A 23,861-nucleotide genomic window follows, 5' to 3' on the forward strand; every position below is an offset into this window, starting at 1 on the left:
AGAAAAAAAAACAATTTTTATTTATTAATACATTGCAACATAAACAGAAAACAACCCCCAAAAACACTGTCCTGAAATTTTTGTGGGGAGGGGACCGGTCAATTAGATCGACCTCAGAACGCAACTGGTATTTAATTTATCGACCCCGAAAGGATGAAAGGCAAAGTCAACCTCGGAGGAATTTGAACTCGGAATGTAAAGACAGACGAAATCCCGCCAAGCATTTCGCCCGGCGGGCTAATGGTCTTGCCGGCTTGCCACCTTCAGTCATTAGAGTATTGCCATGCTGACCCCATATGCTATCTCCCACTCTGCTGAGTGGTTGGTGTTAGGAAGGGCATCCACCTGTAAAAATCCCACCAAGGCAGTAACAAAAGTATGGAAGAATCACGACTATTGTTTAGGATCTGTATTTTAATGTGGTTTTGTATTATTCATATATCAAATACATACGTGTTCTATATGTAATAAAATTAACTTTATACCATTTTATATGTGTTACTGGCATTTTATTGATAGCAAAAGAAACCGAAAGACAAAGTGAAGTAGAGTGTATTTGAATTAGACCAAACAAATATTGAACCAGATATTGCAAAGAAAACATCTAGTCGGTTAGTTTTAATCCTAATTATCGACAGGAAAACAAATGCTAAATTAAAATAATTGAATATCTAATATGTATTATTGTGAATATTTAGTCAGCCATGACATCGCTTCAATGTATCGCCATGTGCTTGTGGCAAATCAATATTTACGCTACGCTTGAATCTGTCCTATCACCTAGATGTATACATAGTATCGGACTGGATTCGAACCAAGAAGAGGTGCCCCAGCATGGCCGCAGTCAAATGACTGAAACAAGTAAAAAATATACATGCGGCAGTGACACAGGGAATAAGAAAGAGATTGTTTTACTTCGATTAATTAAGAAATAAAGTTCCGAGTTCGAACCCAGCTTTGGACATAACCAGAAACAGGACATTCGATGACGAAGATCAAATTAAATGTAGATTTAAACATTGGCATAATACAAACAAACAAAAAATATGGAAGGGGAGGGTGTATTTGATTAAATCGGTTTCAGTTCTTGATTTGAATTTTACTTTATCGACCCTGGAAGGCCGAAAGAAGAAGTTAACCTCGGCGAGATTTGAACTAAGAATGTAAAAAGGGTATCTAAACTAATGCAAAATATATCGGCTGACCTTAACCGATCTTAGCACCTCACTGTTCTGCTAGTGTAAATTATCAATTATTATTTTTTTTTTTTTTAATATTCACCGTGGAGTAGATAAACAGTTCGTAAAACAACAAACAATTCACTACGTCTTACCTTCAGTGATTTGTCAATGAACTTGATCGGGGCGCCACGTGACAATACCCACGTGACAATAAACAACCTATCAGCGTATGGTGCTTCAATACCCGCCTTAGTTAAATGTCAGTTAGTAATTAATCTCCCGCAATTTTAGGCTGAAAAAATAAGAAGATGGTCCAAATATTTATAAAAATGTAAGTATTTTAAACTCAGACATTGTGAATTAATATGTAATCCTTATTTGCATGTTATATTATATTTCACTGGTTTCTTGTTTGTAGTCTAAGTGATAAAACTTGTTGAGGCCCATACGTTGCCTTCTATTACATTGGCTGACGTGTTCATTCATTTTTTTAAAAGGATTAAACTAATAGCGTAATATGATGGATATTTGGCTGTTATTTCTACAAGTGAAGTAGGTATTATGTGGATTGGTAGAAGTGTCAGATCGTCAGTCAAGATATCTTCCGGTATTTAGCCCCAGCTGTTTTTGTTCAAATCCCGTTATGGTCAGTTTTGCCTTTCTTTCCGTCTCGGGCCGATAAAGTAAACTGGCAGTTAAATTATGAATCGATATCGTCTACTAATACTCTGCTCACACTCCTAAAAATGTCGAGGCGATCTTAGACATTGATATTTTGTCAAACAAACGTGTTCTAATAGTTTAACAACAGTCTAGCCCTTATTCAATAAACCTGTGACCAAAAGCAATTTAGCTACGCAGATCTCACCTGCCCTTCCTCCATCTCAACCTTTAATGCTTTTGGGATTCATATGATGGCTATATGGTTTCTATTTCTAGCAAATCAAACGATTTCATTTTCCCAAAAGGCCGTCATTGGTTTCAAAAGCAATTAGGTAACAAATAAAGCTGGTTGATAAATATTTGAATATTCAGAAATCTGTATTTCTTCTGCCGATGAAGAAACGTCCAACATAATTAAGGACGTGACATAGAGTTAAACATTTTGTAAAATATTCTAAATATGTTTAAATATGCCATTACAGTAGTTGGTAATCTTTCGGTAAAAGTCTATGGCGTCATGAGTGAGTTAGTAACATTGTCTTTCATCCGCTCGACAAATCTGAATAAACACACACTCACTTGACGAAAGTAACAAGTCAAATGAAACAGTAATTTATTATACACTATTTAATATCCCTGATTATTAATTATTTACCATTCTTCTAATGATAACTAGAATACTTGATAGTTGGGAATAATACTAAATTTTTGTGGTATTAATTGGGCAGGGGTGTGAGGAAAGAGTCAGTCACAACCCCATGTCACCAAGTTCCAAGTGCGCCAGAGTCTAGCGTTTACATAGCAGCTGATGAGGGCTTGCCCTCCATGATCTTCGGAACGAGTAAGTGCCCCCGTCAGCGTTTGAGAGTCTATTCAATTAAGTTGATTCGTTAATTAAACTCGCTTAGCTATAATAATAGCTCATAGTAATTACCATGTAATTGGTGATTTTAAAAGTTTTTATGAAAAAAATCCATGACTTAAAAATGATTGTAAGTTAAAGAAAAAAAACTTATACGATTGCTCTGTCACTTCAAATATCCTCAAAAATGAAGCCAGGAATCTGTATATGGTCACTCGATCTGCGAGAAAAAACAGCTAATTCTCCTTCAAACTTACTCCTTTGATTCCTATTGTACTTGGGTGAACCCTCGTATTTTAGAAATCCATAATTTTATAATTAAATATTATTAGGAATAGTAAAAGAAAATTGTTAAAATTTACGCGCAATAAATTGGTTATATTTCTACAATACACAAAATATTTTAACAATTTTTTTTTACTATTCCTAATAATATTTAATTATAAAATTATGGATTTCTAAAATACGAGGGTTATATGGACCCTGGTAGAGAACCGCTATCCAACACCTTTTAAAAGTGGGAAGGACACATTGCATAATGTAATGCTAGATATACAAGTCTGAATGATATATATTTAAAAAAAAAAAGAACTGAAAGAATAATAGCAACGTTTTCCATTGTAGGTGTGCGGGATCGATTCTGACGTACGGTGGAATAACTTTTTGTATTACATTTCTATCAATGTAAACAGTGTTAAAAAAAAACAATAACAATAGCGACATTATTATAATAGTTAGTTTAAATATAACGTTAATTAAGTTTATTATAGATAGAGAACATATAGTCAGAGGATGCGTGAAAGCTGAATATAGAATTTATTTTAACCACATGACTTCCGTAAGGTTACGCTCGTTTCACACCTTTCTTCATGTGTGAAGAAATCCAAGCGAATCATCTATCATTTGCATTCTTTGGATTTTCAATTATGGACATTTTACGCTACACTGCTTTGTAATTGATCGCTACATGGACTGCGCCGAGTCCGTGTGTGTGTGTATATATATATATATATATATATATATATATATATATATATATATATATATATATATATATTTGCTGTGTGTGTGTGCAAGCTTGAGAGAAAGGGCACTTGTTCTTTAAATCTCAAATACTGATAGAGTGAGGAATTTTTTCTATCATTAGTGCACCTCATGGTATTTAGTTATGGCTATTTACATTCCGGGTTCGAATCTCGCCCAGATAAACTCTTTCATCCTTTCGGGGTTAATAAAATAAGGTAGCAGTCGAGTACAGCGAATCGATTTATATGAAAATGCATCCTATATATGTAAGTGAATGGAATTACGATCGGCGACTATGACTTAATAATTTGTTATTTACCTTCCAAGTTCTTCCCGTGACTGGATATTATCTGCTGTTTTAGACTTTATGACGATAAAATCAAATATGAGTCTGTCTCTCTTCACCTCCAGATGTTGCTTGCTTGTGTTCCTCTAAAATTAGTTCAAATGAGCTACCGCCACCGCTACTGCCCTACTTAAATAACTAAAAATTCAATTGTCTCGATTACAAACACTGCACGGATGCAAGCCGTCATTGTGGTCTTTCATCGCTGGCGAGGGTGATCGTCTCAACGTCTTGATGACATAGAATTTTTTCTACACTGCCAAGTTGTGACATAATGAGTTTTTGGGTGTCCAAAGTCCGCAGCACTTTTCTTTCATTCATTATTTTTCTCCAAAATATTCAGTTCTTTCTTTTTCCAAAATGTTCGGCTCCCCGATGAAGTGATTGTCTCCACCCTTAAAAAGTCTGTCACCAGTTCTTCTCATTTAGTCCTGTCGATGTTGCAGGACTCCAACTAGTCCTTGTTTCTTTCTGTCGTCCCTTTTTTTTTTTTTTTTGTATCATTTTCCTTCTTTCGGTTTAGAATACAGGAATTGTTTTAGAGACAGGTTAACAAGTCAACAAGGTCACTCATCTGCCTGCGTTTACTTTCGATAACATTTTCTTCACTCATCATCATCATCATCAATTTCCCCATGGCCAGACATGTTTTTCGACTAAAATTTGGAAACAATGTCTCTTGCATGAGGGTGATGCTCATTTACAACCATTGCATGATGTCAAGACAAAGATACACACACATAAACATACATACGTATTTGCATAAATGTGTGTGGCCTGGTGGTTAGGGTGTTTCACTCACAATTGCTAGATAGTTCAATTCTCAGACTGAGCAACACATTGTGCTCTTCAGCAAAACACTTCATATCATGTTGCTCCAGTCCACATAGCTGCAAATGAGTAACTCAGCAATGGACTACTTTCTGATCAAGGAGAATGTTGGACTGCATGCCTAGCCAGTGGGGTGGCATCAAAACGATGCAAAGTGCAATCTGACCAGTCATGTATATCAGCATTTCATAGTCTGGTTGATCACATGATACATTTATATATATATATATATATATATATATATATATATATATCATAAATCCTCGAGTATAGTCCGCCCTTGAGTATAATACGCAGGGGATTTTTAGGGGGCTGTGCCTCTGAAAAACCTAAACCTTGTGTATAATATGCACCCCTTCTCTAACTTGAGTCAAGGAGGTCTATATACCGTCCTTGGTTTGTAAACGTATATACGGTAACATCCTTTATTATTATTGTATATATAACAGCAAGAGGTGCAAATGAAGGTAGCGACATCAAACTTCCTTATTCACCAAATACCACATATTAGAGAAGGTTCTCAATAATAACAGTTAAACAAAACGGTGGTGCCCCAGCTTTGACCTGATACTGAAAAAAAAAAAATATGGGTGGTTAATTTACAATTTTACAACCTAAATATATACGCTGCTGAGCACTTTGTCTAGCGTGCTAGCGATTCCGCCAGTTCACCTGTATAGAAATATTGGTTTCAAATTTTAGCATAAGGCCGGCTTAATAAGTTATTTCAATAAACTCTTCGTTATTTTCAAAATTTAATTTAAACAAAGACAATGTACTTCAACAGAAAATATTTGAAAGAGTGCAACAGGGTAACAAAAGGATAAAAAAAAATATTCAATGAATATATTTAAATATATTAGCAAAGTAAGTATTAACAATCTTGATAAAGTTAGCTAAAGTATATATGGGTACACCCACCCACACATACACAGACAATGCTTCGAAGTTTGTTAAGTGCTAATGTACGAAACTCTTGACCCTTGAGTCACTTGCGTTAAATATTAATCAATATATGTATGTAGATAGATGTACACACACACACACAAAAACATGAGTACACAGGTACAAAACAAGGTGAAGAAAAACTACTTGAATAGCAAAAGTAGATTAAGACACTGTTATTTTTTTTTCAGCTTCAATAAAATAGTGTGTGTATGTATGTATGTATATATGTATACATGTAGATAGATAGATAGTGTGTGTATTGATACAAGTATTTATGTATGTAAAGTGTGTGTGTGTGTACATGTATTACAGAAATGAAACTTTGAATGTAGTTTATCTCTGAGGTATTTTTTGTGTCTCCAGAACCTGTTTTTGGTGCAGAAATAGAATATATGATATTATCTAACCTTTATAGGTTAATGACATTGTACCTTCACACAGCCTAATAGAGGTCAACAGCTATACAACTCTTAGACTTATACCCATACAGAAATTGTCTTTTATTTTATTTTTTTTCCTGCTCTAGATGCAAAGCCTGAGGTTTTTTGGCTGGGGTGTGATCCAGTCAATTCCATCAACTCCAGTGCTCAACGGGTACTTATTTTACTGACTGTGAAGGGATGGAAAGGAAAGACATGTTTTTAAAAAAGAAACCTACAAGTCTGTCTTGGAGTGCTTGTGAATTGGTGATCACGTCTACAAGTGATGGTGTGCGCAAGCCTAGTGCGAGTGAGAGTGATTCAGAAAACGATTATAATAATAATATTTTTTTTATTATAAATAATCTTGACATTCTTTTTACTTTACATTAAATATTCTTTACATTCTTCTGTTGTTTTATTACCATTTATTTACGAGTATTATAAATTTTATAGATAAAATATTTTTCTGGGCACAATTGCTACTATCGGAAATATTTTTCTGGGAATTATTGCTACTATTGGAAATTATGCTCTGCTTTACGAGTTTTCGCTTTATGAGTGATCTCTGGGAACAAATTAACTTATATATCAAGGCATTACCATATTATTAGGAATTGTAAAAAAACAAAAAAAAAAATTTAATATTTTATGTATTATAGACATATAACCAGTTTATTACAGATAAATTTTAACAATAGAACCCCTGTTGAGAACCACTGTGAACTGGACAGTATGATAACTGTCACACCATATAATTGGTTTTAATTAACAGTCTGTCTCTCATGCTGAATTATATATTGGCAAGGCAGAATTTTCACTGTAAAATTTCGTTCAGTAGCACCAGTCTCATAGTTAATGACCCAATGTGCTGGTAACAGATGCAGCTGTCATTCCCACTTGACATTTATGATTTTAATTTCCATATATCCTACATATTTGCTGTGTTCACATTTAAGTTGTAAAATAAATAGATATGTTTGCTGCTATGGCCCAGTTCACTTAGCTGTTCCACTTAATTTGTTGCTCTCGTACCACTTTCACACAGACCCTTAAGACACAGTTCTCTCTTGCTACCAATGCTGTAACTACCACCACCCTGAATTGTCCACTTTCTATAAAACTCTTTTCTCCTGCCTAAGCCTCAGCCAGATTTGAAATAAGAACATTAATGAAATAATGTGCCATTCAAATTGTCGACCCTCCTGTCATAAACAACAGATGAGGGTTTCACAACTTCTTGCGGGGCAGCCAGTGCAGATGATTTATTTATATTTATCAAATTGACATTGACTCTCTGAGTGCTCTTGTTATTATTATTAGTGAAAATTCATTATGTAATTATTAATTTCTTATCATCGTTTAATGTCCGCTTTCCATGCTAGCATGGGTTTATTGCCTTAACTTCCCTTCCACCCACCCACCTTTCTCTAATTTATCGACTTCAAAGTAACAACTTTTATGTTTTTATAATTTATTTTTTCAATTTGCTACAGGTCATCAGGTCAATCCTGTCCAGAGTGGACAATCGTAGAACTCCAAGGAGATCTTGAAATGCGATACCCTGTGCCATTAGAGGGTAAATTTATTGGAGATTTACATTTCACAACTAAAGTAAGAGCTTTCATTCATTTTTTATCATCATCATTATTACCATCACCCTCATCATTTAAGATCCCATTTTCCATGCTGGCATGGGTTGGATGGTTTGACAAGATCTGGCAGATTGGAGAGCTGCACCAGGCTCTAATTGTCTTGTTTTGGCAAGGTTTCTAAAGCCAGATGTCCTTCCTGATGCCAACAACCTGAACGCACTGGGTGCTTCGATATGCCACCGGCACGGGTGCTAGCTGTGTGACACCAGTATCTACCACAACTATTTCACTTGGTCTGATGGGTCCTTCCCTCAAGCACGACATATTGCCGAGGGTGTGGTTTATTTGTCATAGCCTCTATGAGGCTCAACTCTTGAAGGGTGCTTTTTACATGTCACTGGCACAGACAATCTTGGTTCCACTCCCTCACTCAGCTGAGAGGTCCTGCACCATGCTCCAGTGTCTCCTTTTGGCATGGTTTCTACAGATGGATGTTCTTCCTAGCATCAACAATTTTACAGTGTGTACTGGGTGCTTTAAAACTATGAATCTCATGAGAGTAGCTTTATGCTGGGGGATGAGAAACAGAGGTAGGGGTAAAGTATGAGAAAAGGTTTCTTGCTGAAGAGTAGCCAAATGACTTAGTCTCATTTTATAAGAAAGACAGTGATTAGGTGGAGCTGGAAAACAATAGAAATAGGTTAGAAAATTATGTAAGAATGAATGGGGCCAGGACTGAGCAGGGGATGTCTGGTGGTGCAAAACAGCAGAAATAGTGATGGTGATACAGTAAACGGGAGAACAAGAGAGAGGGGAAGGGAGAGAGAGATGACATTTCAATAATCAATTACTAAATAGATTTGATCTGTTTTCAGGAACAACCTGTTCTTATCATTGGTCACCATATCCTCTATGGAAAAAAGATGCAACTTGAGAAGCCTTTTGTTCTTTTGACTAAGCACCATCATAAAACAAGTGAAGAGACGGATGATGACTCAGCAAACAGAGCCACTGAATATGGAGTGGAGGCCATCATTAAAACAAAATTGTTGTTCAAAACACGACCAAAGCCTATTCTTGCGCATGTTCCAAAGAAAGTTTGATGTTTTATGTTTGTAATTATTATTGAAACATGGAAAATTTTATGATGAAATACCAAAGACTATTTATCTATCTACCCAAAGTCTCTGTGGTCTGTAATTTGGTGTAACCAGTTGCAAATCATTGCACTTCACTGAGAAGCAACATAACATTCCAAAACCATTTTCAAAATGAAGGGCAAAGATGAAGTGAGGTTGTCTGTTGTCTTGTTTACAAGACCTAGATTCTTTGCAATGAACTCTAGTATTTTCTTTCTAAAACATGTTGAACTCACTATTGTGTAAAAACCATCTATTGCAGTTAATATTCTTTAAAACAGTTCTCTCCATAGTGTGGAAAGTGGCAAAAATCCCATGTTTATCTAAAACTTGTATTTCACAAATTTTCAACTTCTCCCAAAATTCTGCCTGAAAGCTGATATTGTTTAACCAACTTTTTTTTATTCATTAACTATTAGGTTTTCTATTATAATTTATTATTAGTTGACCCATGTCTAACTGCTGACTTTATAATAAAATATTTAATCGAGAAATCCTTTACATTATATAAAAAAAATAATTTGTTTTAAAACTTCGTGTTTTTTTATTTAAAAAAACATCTTGTCTTACACTCCACATTGTCTCTGTTTAACTCTGGCACCATATTCCTGTATAACTTTGGTATTATTTAGGTTAATACAGACACTTAAATGTCACAACTTCTTCTCTCCCTCCCTCTTTATGCATCTATCTCTCTATATATCTATTCATATATTTATCTATCCACCCATCTATCTATCTAGTTAGCTGACTAGCTCTCTTGCAGTTTGGAAGCATGTCTTTTATTTGCCACATTTCAAAACAAATTGTCAGAACATTGCTGTGGAAGCAGACTTCAAGTCTTAATTCAGTTCCAGGAGAAAAGTTTTCCCTCCGTCTCTGGTTTGCTAAGAAGAAGGATAATTATGTTGATTGTCTCTTTTCCCAAGTCCAGATGCAGAACAATGCAATGAGATAGACTACAATAACAGGAGCAGCAGTGGAAGGAGGCAGAGTAGTGTTTCTCTACAGCATTTCCTGTTGATGCTGCCACACCAACAATGGAAGGAAGATAACTGGTAAGAGCTTTGAATGTGTTATGATGTGAGTCTGTGTGCATGTCTCAGGATATGTGTGTGTTTGCGTGTGACAAACTGAATGACAATTATGCACAGCTTTCTGTGCCCCGGCATGGCCACAGTTCAATGACAGAAACAAGTAAAAGATAGGACACACACAAAGATTAGATGATTCCAACATCCAATTTTATATAATCTTGTTTGTTTTTTTTTTGTTTTTTTTTTTTTTCATTCAGTGTAAAATGTCAAAAATAAATCTTCAGAACTGCAAAAAATCGGAAGGAAAATAAAGGAAAAATTGTTTAAAATTCCAAAATATATTGAAGTTGTAAAAAAAGACAAAAAAAAAAAGAACGATGCCAACAACCACATTGGATATGAATGTAATAAAATCAATGGAGCTGGATTACAATTGATGGCAGGATTGTCTCCATTCTGGCAAAGGTTGCAGACGTGAATTAATTTTTGGCTTTCTTTATTGAATTATTATCGCTGTTAATTGGAATTGTCACCAATAAAATGTCGTCGATTGCTATTTAGAGATTTGGTGCCAACCAGTTAAGTACTTTCATTGCAACTTCGTATCCCAAGAAGCAAGCCTGAAATAAATGAATAAATTATTTTTAATAAAGAGTAGCCATCTATTAATTCAACATTATAGGAAATAAATTGAACAAAAATATTGTCAATAATGATAAAGGAAATTTTTTTCAACCTAATCCAATTTCCTCACAGTGATCTCCTGGAATCCTAAATTTTGTCCCCTACCCCAATTCACTGCAGGTTGAAAATTGTGGTTCTAATAACGCCAGTGATACAAGGGAGACAACTCGCTACATGAACCAATCGTAATTTCAGTCAATATTCTGTGATGTAACAGTTCAATAAAACAAGATTATGGCAATTACCAACCTAATATATCATCATCGTTTAATGTCCACTTTCCTACATTTGCAGGGGGTCAGACAGAATTCACTGAGGCAGATTTTCCACAACTGGATGCCCTTCCTGTAGCCAACCTTCTCCATAGCTAGACATATTCTCTCAGAAAATTGGAAACAAATGACTGACATTTATTTACATCTGTCAGGTCATATCAAGACAAGGAGGCACCAACACACACACATATATGTAACAAGCTTCTTTCAGTTTCCATCTACTAAATCCAAGGAATGGGGTGGTGTTCCAGACATACTTATTCAGTTAAGCCATTTTCTTTTAAAAAAACAAAAACAATCAGGTGTGATTTTAAGGGTGATTTGGCTTTTTATTTTTCCTAGCAGGTCAACTGATTAAACACCTGTAAAATATTTGTGATAAAATTACTTACACCGTTAGCAGGGAAGGCTCTTATCATGACTGGTGTTACACCTCGATACATGGCAAAGATTCCTTCTTCTTTCATTAGTTGACGGAAAACATCTCTGATACCATTTGGATATGTACCTTGTGGGGCTACAAAAGAAGCACATTTCAAAATGTTTCATATAAAAAAATACGATTGAAATACATAAATTATTGAAAATAAAATACACAACCACAAACAACACACTTGTCACCATTCTATCAATTAAGCTAGAAGTCTTGGAATTTGTTAGCATGGCTTAAGAAGTTCTACCTCTCCAAAGAAGTCATACACCAAGCAACTAAAATACCTTTAGATGATATTGACAGAAATTATATGGATTTATCTGTGAACACTTTCAAGGGCCATTTCCATCAATATTTCTATTTGTTCAATTTAAAGAATAGAGAAAATTCCACATCACTTTCATGATTCATCACATTCACAGACCAGGATTTGGGATGCCTTCCGGTAACATGGAACACTAGATAGACCCAAGCCATACATTAACAGGGTATGGAACTGAAGAGAGTGCAAATTCCCGGTTGTGAAATAACATCTCTAAACTAGGAGGTTAGAAAAAGTGTCGTACAACTACTACCACTGACAGAGATTCCTCTTGGAAAACTTCCAAAAGCCTGAATGACAATTCATAAAAATCACTTCTCAGAAATTCTATTTGCTAGTTCCATGGAATCCTTGAAGACAATAACCTTTATTGCCACCCTCGAAAAAAAATTTTAAAGGAATGAATCGACAAATGGCAACAAGGTAAGTCACATGACCAGACTTAACCAATGAGAAGTAAACTTACAAGTTCAGCTAACGATGTAACATTTTTAGTCATCATTCACAATCGCAATTTCAGCAGAAGGATTACAAATAGGTCCTCTATATGAGTGAGTGTGAAACCAAGGAGGGATGGTGTCAACCTCACTTTTTCTGAATTTAAATATAAACTTAGCTTTATATATTAAGTTCTTTTCATCTTCCACTTAGATGAGCTGGAAGAATTGTTAGCATGCACGACAAAATGCTTAGTGGTATTTTGTCTGGCTCTACATTCCGAGTTCAAACTCTGCCAAAGTTGACTTTACCTTTCATGCTTTTGGGGTCGATAAAATAAGTACCAGTTAAGCACTGGGGTCGATGTAATCGGCTTAGCCCCTCATCCAAAATTGCTGGCCTAGTAGAAGACGCTTACCCAAGATGTCATGCAATGGAACTGAACCTGAAACCATGTGGCTGGCAAACTTCTTACCACACAAGCACACCTGTACCCATAGTGTTAAATAAAAACAAAGCATCTTACACATGAATGTAATTCCATTAAAATGTACAAAATACACGCAAACACATAAATTCACACATGGTGCACCAGCATGACCGCAGCCACTTGGCTGAAACACATAAATAAATAAATAAATAAATATTACTTAATATTGCTTTCGCTTCCAGCAGAAAAAAAAGTGTTATGGTAAAAAAAAAAATAGTGTTAATGAATGTTTTACCTGTTTGATATCTTGATTTCAAAACATCAGGAGGAATGGCAACAATCCAGTTGAAAACGCCAGCCATGCCACCAGCACATAAGGTCCTGAGAGGACTTAGTTCCCTGCGACTGCAAATTAGAAAATAAACAAATTTTTATGATTACCATATATACAGATGTGTGTGTGTGTGTATATATATATACACTTTACATCTGTTCTCCATGCTGGCATGGGGTGGACAGTTTAACATAAGCTGGAAGGCTGCACCAGACTGTATTCGTCTACTCTGGCATTGTTTCTACAGCAGGATGCCCTTCCTAATGCCAACCACCTTACAGTGTACTGGGTGCTTTTAACATGGAATGAGAGGGGTCACCAAGTATCTTGCAAGACGACTTCTCAGTTGAGTGGGATGACAGATGATGAGAAGGAGAAGTCTGGATGAAATGTCTGTGAAAGAAAGAGACCTCAACACTAGAGGCAACAATGGACTAAGTTGTGGTGTTAAACAGGGTAGCATGCTATGCCTAATTCCTTATACAAAGTGTAATGTCTAAAACCAGGAAATAAAAAAACATTGTGGCTTCGCAGGAAGCTTACCTCAACTCTAATGGCACTCCCCACTGGTAGGTAATATATTATAAACACAAACTTACTCTCCTCCTTTTGGTGCTAACATATTTTGCATCCATTCATAAGTCATAAAGTAAGTTCCAGAAGCTGGCATATCTACAAAAAAAAAAAAATAAATAAATAACAATAATGGTTTCGAATTTTGCCATAAGGACAGCAATTTGTGGGGAGGGGATGAGTCAATTACATCGACCCCCTAGTGTTTCACTGGTACTTAATTTATCAACCCCAATGATCTCTAATATAAGCACAAAGCCACATTTTTAAGAAGGGCACAGTTAATCATATCAACCCCAGTATTTAACCAGTTCTTTATTTGGTCAAAGGATGGAAGACAAAAATCAGTTACAGCAAGAGAACAATCAAGGAATTCAGTTATCAAAGTGTTTATAAAACTACAAAACATTTCGAACCTCGTAGAAGAGTGGCACCGGTGCCTCTGTATAAACTGCGCATGCCACCTTCTTTGTAAAGTTTTTTGGCACAATCAATGGGACCATTATATTTCCGAGGACCTTTAGAATCGGCTTGAATCTGCAAAGAAAGACAATATTATCAGCAACAACAAATAAGATGAGTTGACAATAATGTTATTATTATTATTATTATTGTGAGGGTGCATGAAAGAAGCCCGTCATGTGTGTGTGTGTTTGTCCTCCACCACTGATTGGCAGCTGGTGTCAGTGTTTGCATCCCCAGAACTTAGTGGTTCAGCAAAAGAGACTGACAGAATGATTATCAGGCTTGATAAAAAAAAGAACCGGGGTCAATTCATTTGCCTAAATTTCTTCAAGGCGGTGCCCCAGCATGACCACAGTGAGCTGAAACAAGTAAATGATAAAAAATACACATAAACTGATGTATAATACATGTATAATGCAAAAACACCCTGCACACCACAATAGACAATGAAATTTTAAAATTTATTGTTTCTGTGTGGCCTGGTAGAAAATGATCTGTGGCCTGGTACTGGTCACTGGCCTTGTGGTTGGGGACCCTTTGCTCTAAACCCTGAAATAGGTGTGAATTGTTTTCCCAGAAACCAGTTGGCTCTGTATAGAATATCTACTGAAAACCTCTTTGACAACAATGCCAGCTCCAGCTCTTGTCAGTTGATGATGACAGTGAATAATCCTTTCTACTAAAGACACAAGGCCTGAAATTTTGGGGAAGGGGACTAGTCATTTACATTGACCCCAGTGTTTCACTGGTACTTAATTTATCAACTCCAAAAGGATGAAAGGCAAAGTCGATCTTGGTGGAATTTGAACTCAGAACGTAAAGACAGACAAAATGTCACTAAGCATTTTGTCCAGCGTGCTAACGATTCTGCCACCTTAATGATGGTGAATAATGATGATATTTCAAAAAAATGTTATCTTACCTGCAGAAGGCACTTTATTCTTTCTCCCGGCGTCATTATCACAGTTGTCATCACACCAGAAAGCAAACCAGCATTGAATATTTGAAAATAGCTAGAATATATGGAATATACAAAAAAGACATTTCATGATTCCTGAAACATTAACCTTTTCTTGATTAATTCTTTCTAATGAATAGGCACATACGTGGTCGCGTGATTAAGAACCTTGCTTCCCATGGTTCCAGGTTCAGTCCCACTGCGTGGCAGCTTAGATGTTTTCTACTCTAGCCCTAGGCCAGCAAAAGCTTTGTGAGTGAATTAAGTAGATGGAAACTGAAAGAAGCCTGTCATATGTGTGTGTTTGAGTTGGTGTCTCCTTTGTTTTGACATTGTATGACTGTTGTAAATGAGTATCACCGTCATACAAGCAGTGTCCTTCGTTCACAATCTTCTGTGGAAACTTGTCCAAGCATGGGAAAAACCTAAAAAATTAACACTATGTCAATTACAACAATGAGGGTTCCAGTTGATCCGATCAATGGAACAACATGCTAGTGAAATTAACATAGAAGTGGCTGAGCACTCCATAGACACACATTTCTTTAACATAGTTCTCAGAAAGATTCAGCGTGACACAGAATGCGACAAGGCTGGTCCTTTGAAATACAGGTACAACTCATTTTTGCCAACTGAGTGGACTGCAGCAACATGAAATAAAGAGTCTTGCTCAACGACACAATGCACTATTTGGAATCAAACTCACAACCTCATGATTGTCAGCTGATTACCCTAACCACTATCTTAAACAACCAGGCAGCCATATAAAATAAAATGGTTTTTAAAAAATGGTAACATTTGATTACATGGAATTAAATTTTGGTCAATATTAGAATTGGAAATACCTTAATGTATCTGTTGGAGACTTTTGTTGCAATTTCTTCCCAACACTAAAACCAAAGAAACAAATGGCAAATATAGGAGCAATTCCAGTAAGAGGCGCTGCCATTCCTTTATATAGACCAAAGAAACCCTAAGGAAAAAAAAAACAAAAAAAGCTTTTAAATAAGAATTAAAATATTTCTATTAAAAGATGTAAGGATGAAAATGAGTGTTCCAGTTGATCCGATCAATGAAACAGCCTGCTCTTGGAAATTAACAGACAAATGGCTGAGCACTTCACAGACACATGTATCCTTAACAGTCCTCAGAGAGATTCAGCATGACACAGAATGTGACTTGGCTGGCCCTTTGAATTACAGGTACAACTCATTTTTACCAGCTGAGTGAACTGGATCAATATGAAATAAAGTATCTTGCTCAAGGACACAACATGCTGCTCAAAATCAATATATATATATACACACTTTGCCATGTTTGCATGGATCTGACAGAATTTGTTGAGATAGATTTCTACAGTTGGATGTCCATCCTGTTGAGAATCCTTTCTTGTTTCCAAGTTAAGATAATATTTGTCCATGGCTGAATATGTTTCTACGGAACACTGAACACAAAGGAACCTGTTTCTATGACAGTGACACTCGTTTGTAACTCTCATGTTAAGTCAAGAAAAAGGGACTTTAGAGAGAGTAACTCAAAGGCTCTGTAGAGGTAGTACCCTTCCCTGAATGGCTCACAATACATAGCCTCTCTTCAGATGCTGGTTCTCACACTCCTGGGCAATCAGTCATATTCGGAGAAAGAATTGAACATCTGGTTTACTAATAAGACTGAGCCAGCTAAAATCTTCACAAAAGTCTGTTGCCACTGATCTCAGTAAATCTTGAGGGGCATACCTCAAAAATAATAGACAAAAGGTGTAATTGATATAATAAAGTACCTACCTCTTTTGTTACTATCTTCTTGGCACAATCCCATGTTCCTTTATAGACTACAGATTCCCCTGGCAGAGGTTTGGGCATTGTCTGGAGCCGAACCTAAAAAGAGACATGAGTTTTATTTTACACAGATAATATTTATTTCACACCACTTGAATATCTTCCACTAACTAATCCAACAAAAGCAACCTTAATCCTTCCCAAAGCTGAGGTCAACTTTGTCTTTCGTCCTTTTGGGGGTCAATTAATAAGTATCAGTTACGAACTGGGGTCGATGTAATCGATCTACCCTCTCTCAACTGAGTGGACATGCAGTAATGGTGGAGGTAGCTCATGACAGATGTTGTAAGGCTAACGTGTATAGACCCTGGGTATCTATATAAGATTTTTTTGAGTCCACAGATGCATTGTAGTAAATTGGGGGTCCACAGTAATTTTTCAGGGGTCATGAAAAAATTGTGCTTCAGACCAGTAAAGTTTATGTGCAATAAATTGGTTATACATCCATAAAACACAAAATATTTTAACATTTGTATACAAGCTCTGAAATACTTAATTATGAAAAATATAATATAATTTTTTTAAACATCAAATGGCTATGAGGGTCCACCCAAGTTAAATAGGAATCAAAAGGGTCCATAGGTAAAACATGGTTGAGAACACCTGGGTTAAAACATGATAGAGGGACAGAAACAAGTGTTTTGCTATACAAGAAATGCATGGTTCCTCTAGGGAATGGAATCTGATGCAGCTCCTGTCAAACCATCCAACCCATGCCAGCATGGAAAGGCAAAGGATGATGATGACATATAGACAGACAGTAGCTAAATAAAGAGATAGTATTCCATCCTTCACAAAAAAGTCTTACAACCTACATTTAGAAAAACAGTTGTTTTATGACATTAAATATTTATTCTCATACATAATTTAATGTTTTAACAAAGCTATATATCTAAGACATGGTATTCACAAAACTTTCCTCAAACTCATAATGTAAGATGGTCGCCCATAAAAAAAAATACCTTTTCCCACAATTCCATGGATAATTCTCACGGTCACAACATGAGGCTGCATTTTGAAGTAAAATAACAACAATTTTAATTATTCCAAAATTGTTTAATGTAATTACTTGTGAAATTTGTCAGTCGGTTCTGACTCACAGCTCAGCACATTGAGCAAGCGTCTTCTACTGTAGCCTCAAGATTGACCAGTGCTACGTGAGTGAAATTACTAGACGATAAATTGCATGGAAGCTCATCATATACACACATATATATACATATATGTATACTATGGGCTATCTGCAACATCAGTGTCCCAAAAAAGATACTGATATTTTATATATCATAGCAATGAGATTTGACTAGCATTCAGTAACCAGATGCCTTCCACTGATGATCTCCAGTAGAATGAAATCACGTAACAAGAGAGTTCTGGCACCCATGACAGACAATCCTCATCTGCTATGATCTACATGTGTGCTTTTGTACACCAAGTACCTACATGAGAGGATCTCTCAAGGTTGGCATCCATGTTAAGGTGACTATAAAGATTACCTTTTGGTATTAATGCTACTTCTGTTGCTAATAATTAATTTTTAATAAGCCCGTTGGTTATTTGCGATATCAATGTCTGAAAAGATGCTGGTTGCTTATATATTGTAGCAGTAATATAATGCTTGTTTACAACCATTGTGTAATATCTAGTCAAGGGTACACACAAACACACACCATCATCATTCTTTAACATCCTTTTTCCATGCTGGCATGGCTTAATATCTACTTTTCCATGCTTGAATGGGTCAGGGAACACACACACAGAGTCAGTCTTCCACCACTGTCCCCAATGTGACTTCTATGACACCAACAACATCACCATTTGGTGAACTGCTGTTTCTAGCACAAACACCAGACTACAATGGAGTACTGCCCATCCAGCTATCCAAATGGTAGGACCTACATAGATATACATTTCTTTGGCTGTGTTCTTGTGAAAATAGGCATTTGCACTCAAAATTCAAAGGTTTTTTTTAAACTTATTGCATCATTAGAAGCTTTTCTTTTTTCTCATGCACACACACACACACATATATATGATGGGCCTCTTTCAGCTTCCATGTATCAAATCCACTCACAATGCTTTGGTCAAGCCAGAACTATAGTAGATATTTGTCCAAGGTGTCATGCAGTGGAACTGAACCCAAGACTATGTGGTTGGAAAACAAACTTCTTAACCACATTGCCATGCCTGCACTGAAAATTATTAATTTCATTAAATTTAATGATGCTCATCAGTTTATATTGGATTCTTTTTTTCTTAAATTTACAGCTGTAATATAAAAGAGTGACGATTTGGCTATTATTGCTAACAAGTCAAACAACTAAATAAGCACAGACTTCCTCATTGCTTCAACAGGAGTTACATAAAAAAGTGAGAGTCAAACAAGTGGTGGTGTACTCTATACAGTGTGACTACAAGTACAGAGTGAGTTTCCAGCCAGAGACAAATTCAAAGTTCATATCTTAGTAACAAACTTAAAAGACAGAGTCATATTTATGAGTCTATCTTTTACTCTAACCTTCCCCCTCACCGCCACGGTCTCTCATATAAATATATGAGAGATAGGAAGGGGGATTAGCTTATCAATAGCTAAAAATCCTATATCATGACCTTGTTCAATAACCATGAGATAAAACTCATAACATCTTAACCACTTATAAGTACATCCCTCATACACCTTTCAATCATATATATATATCCAATATAATAGATGTGAAGACTAATCTCTGTGTCAGTGTGTCACACTTCGACCCCTTCTCTCACAAAAATACAAAAGATGAAGATAGGTAGTGTAGACAACAAACAGATGTATTAGTTTAATGCTCAGGAAGTGAAAAGGTCATTAACGTTTCGAGCCTACGCTCTTCTGCAGAAAGAAACAGGGAGAGAAAATAAAGAATGTGTAGTGGCGAGCGATGTGTACACACACGCACACATACATGGCTGTGTGGCAAGAAGTTTACTTCTCAATGGCATGTTTCCAGGCAGGTTCAGTCCCACTGCATGGCACCTTGAGCAAGTGCCTTGTACTATAGCCTCAAGCCAACCAAAGCCTTGTGAGTGGATATGATAGACGGAAACTGAAAGAAGCTGATCATGTGTGCATCTTTGAGTTTGCATTTGTCCACCACTACCACCACTTGACAACCAGTGTTGGTGTGTTTACATCCCCCATAACTTAGCAGTTCAACAAAAGAGACTGACAGAATAAGTACCAGGCTTTAAAAAAAAAGTACTAAGGTCAATTCATTTGACTAAAAAATTCTCTAATGACTAAGATTAGAGTAATCCTACCCAAACAGGATACTTACTCATCCTCCCTATGTCTGTTTTTCAGGGGTTGATGAGTTAACAGAGGGTTTACAGTTAAAGTTATCTTTTTGGTCCTTAGAGGTATAAAAGGGAGTTGGGATTTATTTTAATCACAATACACACACATATATAAAGAAAGATAGAGAGAGAGAGAAAGGGGGGATGTGTGTGTGTGTGTACATAAACATATGGTCTGAGTATATTTGCAAAACAACACTCAATACAAATAGTAAAGTTATATATATATATATATATATATATATATATAAAACAATGCACATTATTCTTTATACATTAATTACTCCAAGTTTCAAGTGTTAATTAATAAGTGATTAATCAAGTATTATAAGAATTACGATAGGTAAATAAATCTGGTTTGCTGAATGCACAATGACCCTTTAATTAAGAAAGTAAACTTAGAGTAACTAATGTTTAATTAGTAGCTTGTGTGTATGCATATATCATCATCATCTTTGAACGTCTGTTTTCCATGCTGGCATGGGTTGGACAGTTCGACCGGAGCTAGTAAGGTCAGTGTCCGCACCAAACACCATTGTTTGTTTTAGCGTGGTTTCTACGGCTAGATGTCCTTCCTAACACCAACCACTGTACAGAATGTACTGGGTGCTTTTTATGTGACACCGGCATTAGTGCTTTTTATATATAATGATGATGATGATACAAATAAAGAGAAAGAACCCGCTGAATAGAAAAGGGGGTGGGATATATATGAATTTATTTCGTAGTCCTGTGAATTAAACAGAAGCTAAGAGCAAATGTCTACATCATTGACAACTCCTAAGATGGGGTAGCCATCTGTCTGATGTATGGTTAACCCTATTGGCATCAAGGGACAAAGAAAATATTAGTTGTGGATTTATACTTTGCTTAAAGGACATTAATATACAGAGTGGCGGAATTCTCTGAGTTCAAATCCTGACAGTCTTATCGACTATTCTTTTATAATTTCGTCTAGGATGCATTATAAGAATATTAAATTGACTCCAATACTTGAATGGTACTTTATTTAATCAACCAGGAAAAATGTAAGGCAAAACTGCCCAGCCGGACTTCAACTCAAAACGTAAAGGCCCATAACTAAACATCGCAAAGTATTTTGCCTGATATACCTTTTTTGCTAATCCACTTTACCTTTCTTCGCTCCGTGGGTCGATAAAATAAAGTAACAATCAAGTACTTGGGAAACTGATTTAATATTTCTTTAAAGCATCCTAGATGTGACTGAAGTTATAAAAAAACGGAAGTATTGAAACAGTTACAAATGGAGATCTTTATATATTTCGCACACGGTTTATATACATACATATATACAAGTCTGTGCGTGTATATTTATATATATCGTAATGTAAGAGTAGTGAAATATATTTTGCATAGTTCAAACATTATAGAATATAATTGAGCAGAGTGGATAAGATATATCTATTATACTCAGAGAAGATTGTCGGCGTTTTTTTTATATATATCGTCAGTGTATCAAGTATCAGAAAAAGAAGCACACTTTTAAAGCATAAAGCAGTAATGTATTTATATGCAATTAAGTCTATGTCCAGTCATAGAGTGGTCAATGGTTTCACATCCATAAAAGGCCTAGCCCCATGAACATATATAGTAGTCTCGTGGTGAAAGTAATAATGTTAGGTGTGACAGGCAAAAAATACCTTGGTGTGAAAAATATGTTATCGAAAGTAAAAGTTGGTTTACCTTGATGGTATCTAACGGGTGACCAGTGAGAACGATACACATTCCACCAAAACCTCCAGCAATGAAATCTTTCGCAGGACTCACTTTCTTTGCCATTTCTATTTCCTATTCGGGAACTGAAAATCGTAGTCGATTAATTATAAAACTAAGAACCTATCCCAAACTGCTGCAACTGAATCGACTTCAGGAGTCTCTATAGAATGCGAGGTCGAATTCTAGACCGACAACAAGAATGGTATCTGTCACCAAACAACACGTGTTATATGACATAGAAAATATTTAGGTCGCCTCAGTCTAAAGTCCTGACAGGACAGAGTCAGAGGAGTGTGAATGCCCTTTATCGTGGGTGACGTTATCAGTCAAATCATTAATCGACGATTATTAATTATATTCAGAACAACGACGGTGTTCCGCGATTATTTATAATATTGAGATCAGAGTTGGGGTTTATTCAACGATATTTAATTATTCAGAGAACAACACGGCGATGTCAGTTCAAAGATATTTACTTATAACTGAGAACAGATGATGTTTAAAAAAAGATGATCGCGGAATAACAGAGGAGCAACGCATAGTTTTTAACGGTGTTAATGTAAAAAGGTAAACTTGTCAAAAAAATAATCAGCTATGACACCTACACGCACACTAATCTACAATTATATAACTTTGGTGATGCATATAAGGAAAATAGAACTCGAGTATACGAATAATATTTTATTAAATATTTAATCCGCAGAAGTTACAAAGTTACTTCAGAGCCCGGGAGTTTCGTTTATTGACACTTATCAAATTATATATAAGTTAATTGCCACATCAAAGTGGCTGTTCCATGTTACTACTAATTTAGCCCCAGGCAGTTTAACACGGAACAGCCACTTTGATGAGGCGATTAGCTTTACTTGTTCTCTTCTTGAGATTTTACAACAAACTATATATGTGTGTGTGTGTGTATACAAACACACACACAGCTATTTTCGTAGACGATTGCAACATTCTGTTCTTATGAAGACATTGCACACTAGAAACAAGATAAAATTCAAATGTTATTTTATAAGATAAATACATTTGGATTCTATGCTTTAAGTGTTATAGTCGCCCTGCTGTTCGTTTTACGGACACATGACTGTCTCCTTAGTCAAAATAATTAACTTTTGAAAGTCCCAGAGCCACCGAGTTATAAATAGGTACCACGCTTCTCTCCACCATTTCCCCCCTCTTTCTTTCTATTTCTTTCAATAACTTATAAAGGGCAATTGAAAATGCGGTATTTATGACCTTTGCGGGCCTGCATAGTTTAGGTCGGTAAAAACATTGCAGAGGTTTATCTTTATTGAGACGAAGAAGTGTGTAATGTATTTAGGATGAAGTCGGGAAGGTGAGATAAAAAGTGCTGGGACGGGGTTGCGGGGTAAGATTTTAGGAAAGAAAATACCATCATTGCCGCAGGGAGGGAGAGAGAGAGAAAAGAAGCACTGGATTGGTTAACTAGCGATTGTTGCAGTCAAGTGTTCTTCTCTTAAGGAACGTTGTCTTGGATAGTAATTTTAAATCTTCAAATATCAACACCTCCCCCGCCAAATATGCTTAGGAAATTGTTATCACTACTCCCTATCATCTTCATTAACCTTTTAACTGTGTAATTGAATTTCATGGTCATTCCTGTAATGACGCCATTTATCTGCTTCGGCAATTTATTTCCAGCCCACCCACCCCTGTCGGTGTGGATTTCATATTCACCACTAAAAGTATTTGATACTCTTGTAGTGTACACTCGAGTGAAATTCCTCTCCCCTTTATTATGTATACGTGCATTCAAACGTAGCAGGTAACAGCTAGCTTTGGCCACTATTTGGACCCCGTTGTGTCCACTATTCTGATTGGTTGGTATTGGTGCAATTTGTCTCATACTCTGTTGCGCCAATTTGCAGTGTATAACCAGTCACAGCCTCTAAATAAAATCACGTGAGACAGCCTGTTCCTAACCCAGTTTTGAACCTACAACTCCTTATAAAAACCTAGCTTCTCCTTGC

The 23,861-nt window shown here is 36.1% G+C and overlaps 3 protein-coding genes across 6 annotated transcripts in view; 1 reads left to right on the forward strand and 2 right to left on the reverse strand.

Annotated features, from left to right (window-relative positions):
• The window catches only part of LOC106869186 (histone deacetylase 6), a 36,745-nt gene extending 32,347 nt beyond the window's left edge, over window positions 1-4,398 (reverse strand). Inside the window, exon 1 of one of the 3 annotated variants that reach the window (XM_052974938.1) lies at window positions 4,052-4,398. The gene's annotated coding sequence lies outside the window, so the exon portion shown is untranslated. Of the gene's footprint in view, window positions 1-1,333; window positions 1,456-4,051 lie in introns of those variants that run through there. The other 2 variants (XM_014914816.2, XM_014914815.2) reach the window with 2 other exon arrangements.
• LOC106869188 (chromosome transmission fidelity protein 8 homolog) lies at window positions 1,394-9,542 on the forward strand. 2 transcript variants are annotated; one of them, XM_014914819.2, is made up of 3 exons: window positions 1,394-1,512; window positions 7,773-7,890; window positions 8,747-9,542. In XM_014914819.2, exons 1-3 carry the CDS (start codon window positions 1,490-1,492, stop codon window positions 8,972-8,974), a joined length of 369 nt encoding a protein of 122 aa, XP_014770305.1. In that variant the 5' UTR covers window positions 1,394-1,489; the 3' UTR covers window positions 8,975-9,542. The 2 variants fall into 2 exon arrangements, with proteins under 2 accessions (XP_014770305.1, XP_052830902.1); XM_052974942.1 differs by lacking the exon at window positions 1,394-1,512 and adding an exon at window positions 6,369-6,451.
• A 690-nt stretch (window positions 9,543-10,232) lies between these two features.
• On the reverse strand, window positions 10,233-22,439 carry LOC106869187 (mitochondrial carnitine/acylcarnitine carrier protein). The gene is made up of 9 exons (XM_014914818.2): window positions 21,832-22,439; window positions 16,744-16,836; window positions 15,805-15,932; window positions 14,924-15,014; window positions 13,953-14,073; window positions 13,563-13,635; window positions 12,925-13,034; window positions 11,399-11,523; window positions 10,233-10,667 (listed from the first exon to the last, which is right to left on the reverse strand). Exons 1-9 carry the CDS (start codon window positions 21,925-21,927, stop codon window positions 10,605-10,607), a joined length of 900 nt encoding a protein of 299 aa, XP_014770304.1. The 5' UTR covers window positions 21,928-22,439; the 3' UTR covers window positions 10,233-10,604.
• Between the last annotated feature and the right edge of the window lie 1,422 nt (window positions 22,440-23,861).

This window comes from Octopus bimaculoides, chromosome 20 (genome assembly GCF_001194135.2).
Source record: "Octopus bimaculoides isolate UCB-OBI-ISO-001 chromosome 20, ASM119413v2, whole genome shotgun sequence".
NCBI classification, from domain to species: domain Eukaryota; kingdom Metazoa; phylum Mollusca; class Cephalopoda; order Octopoda; family Octopodidae; genus Octopus; species Octopus bimaculoides.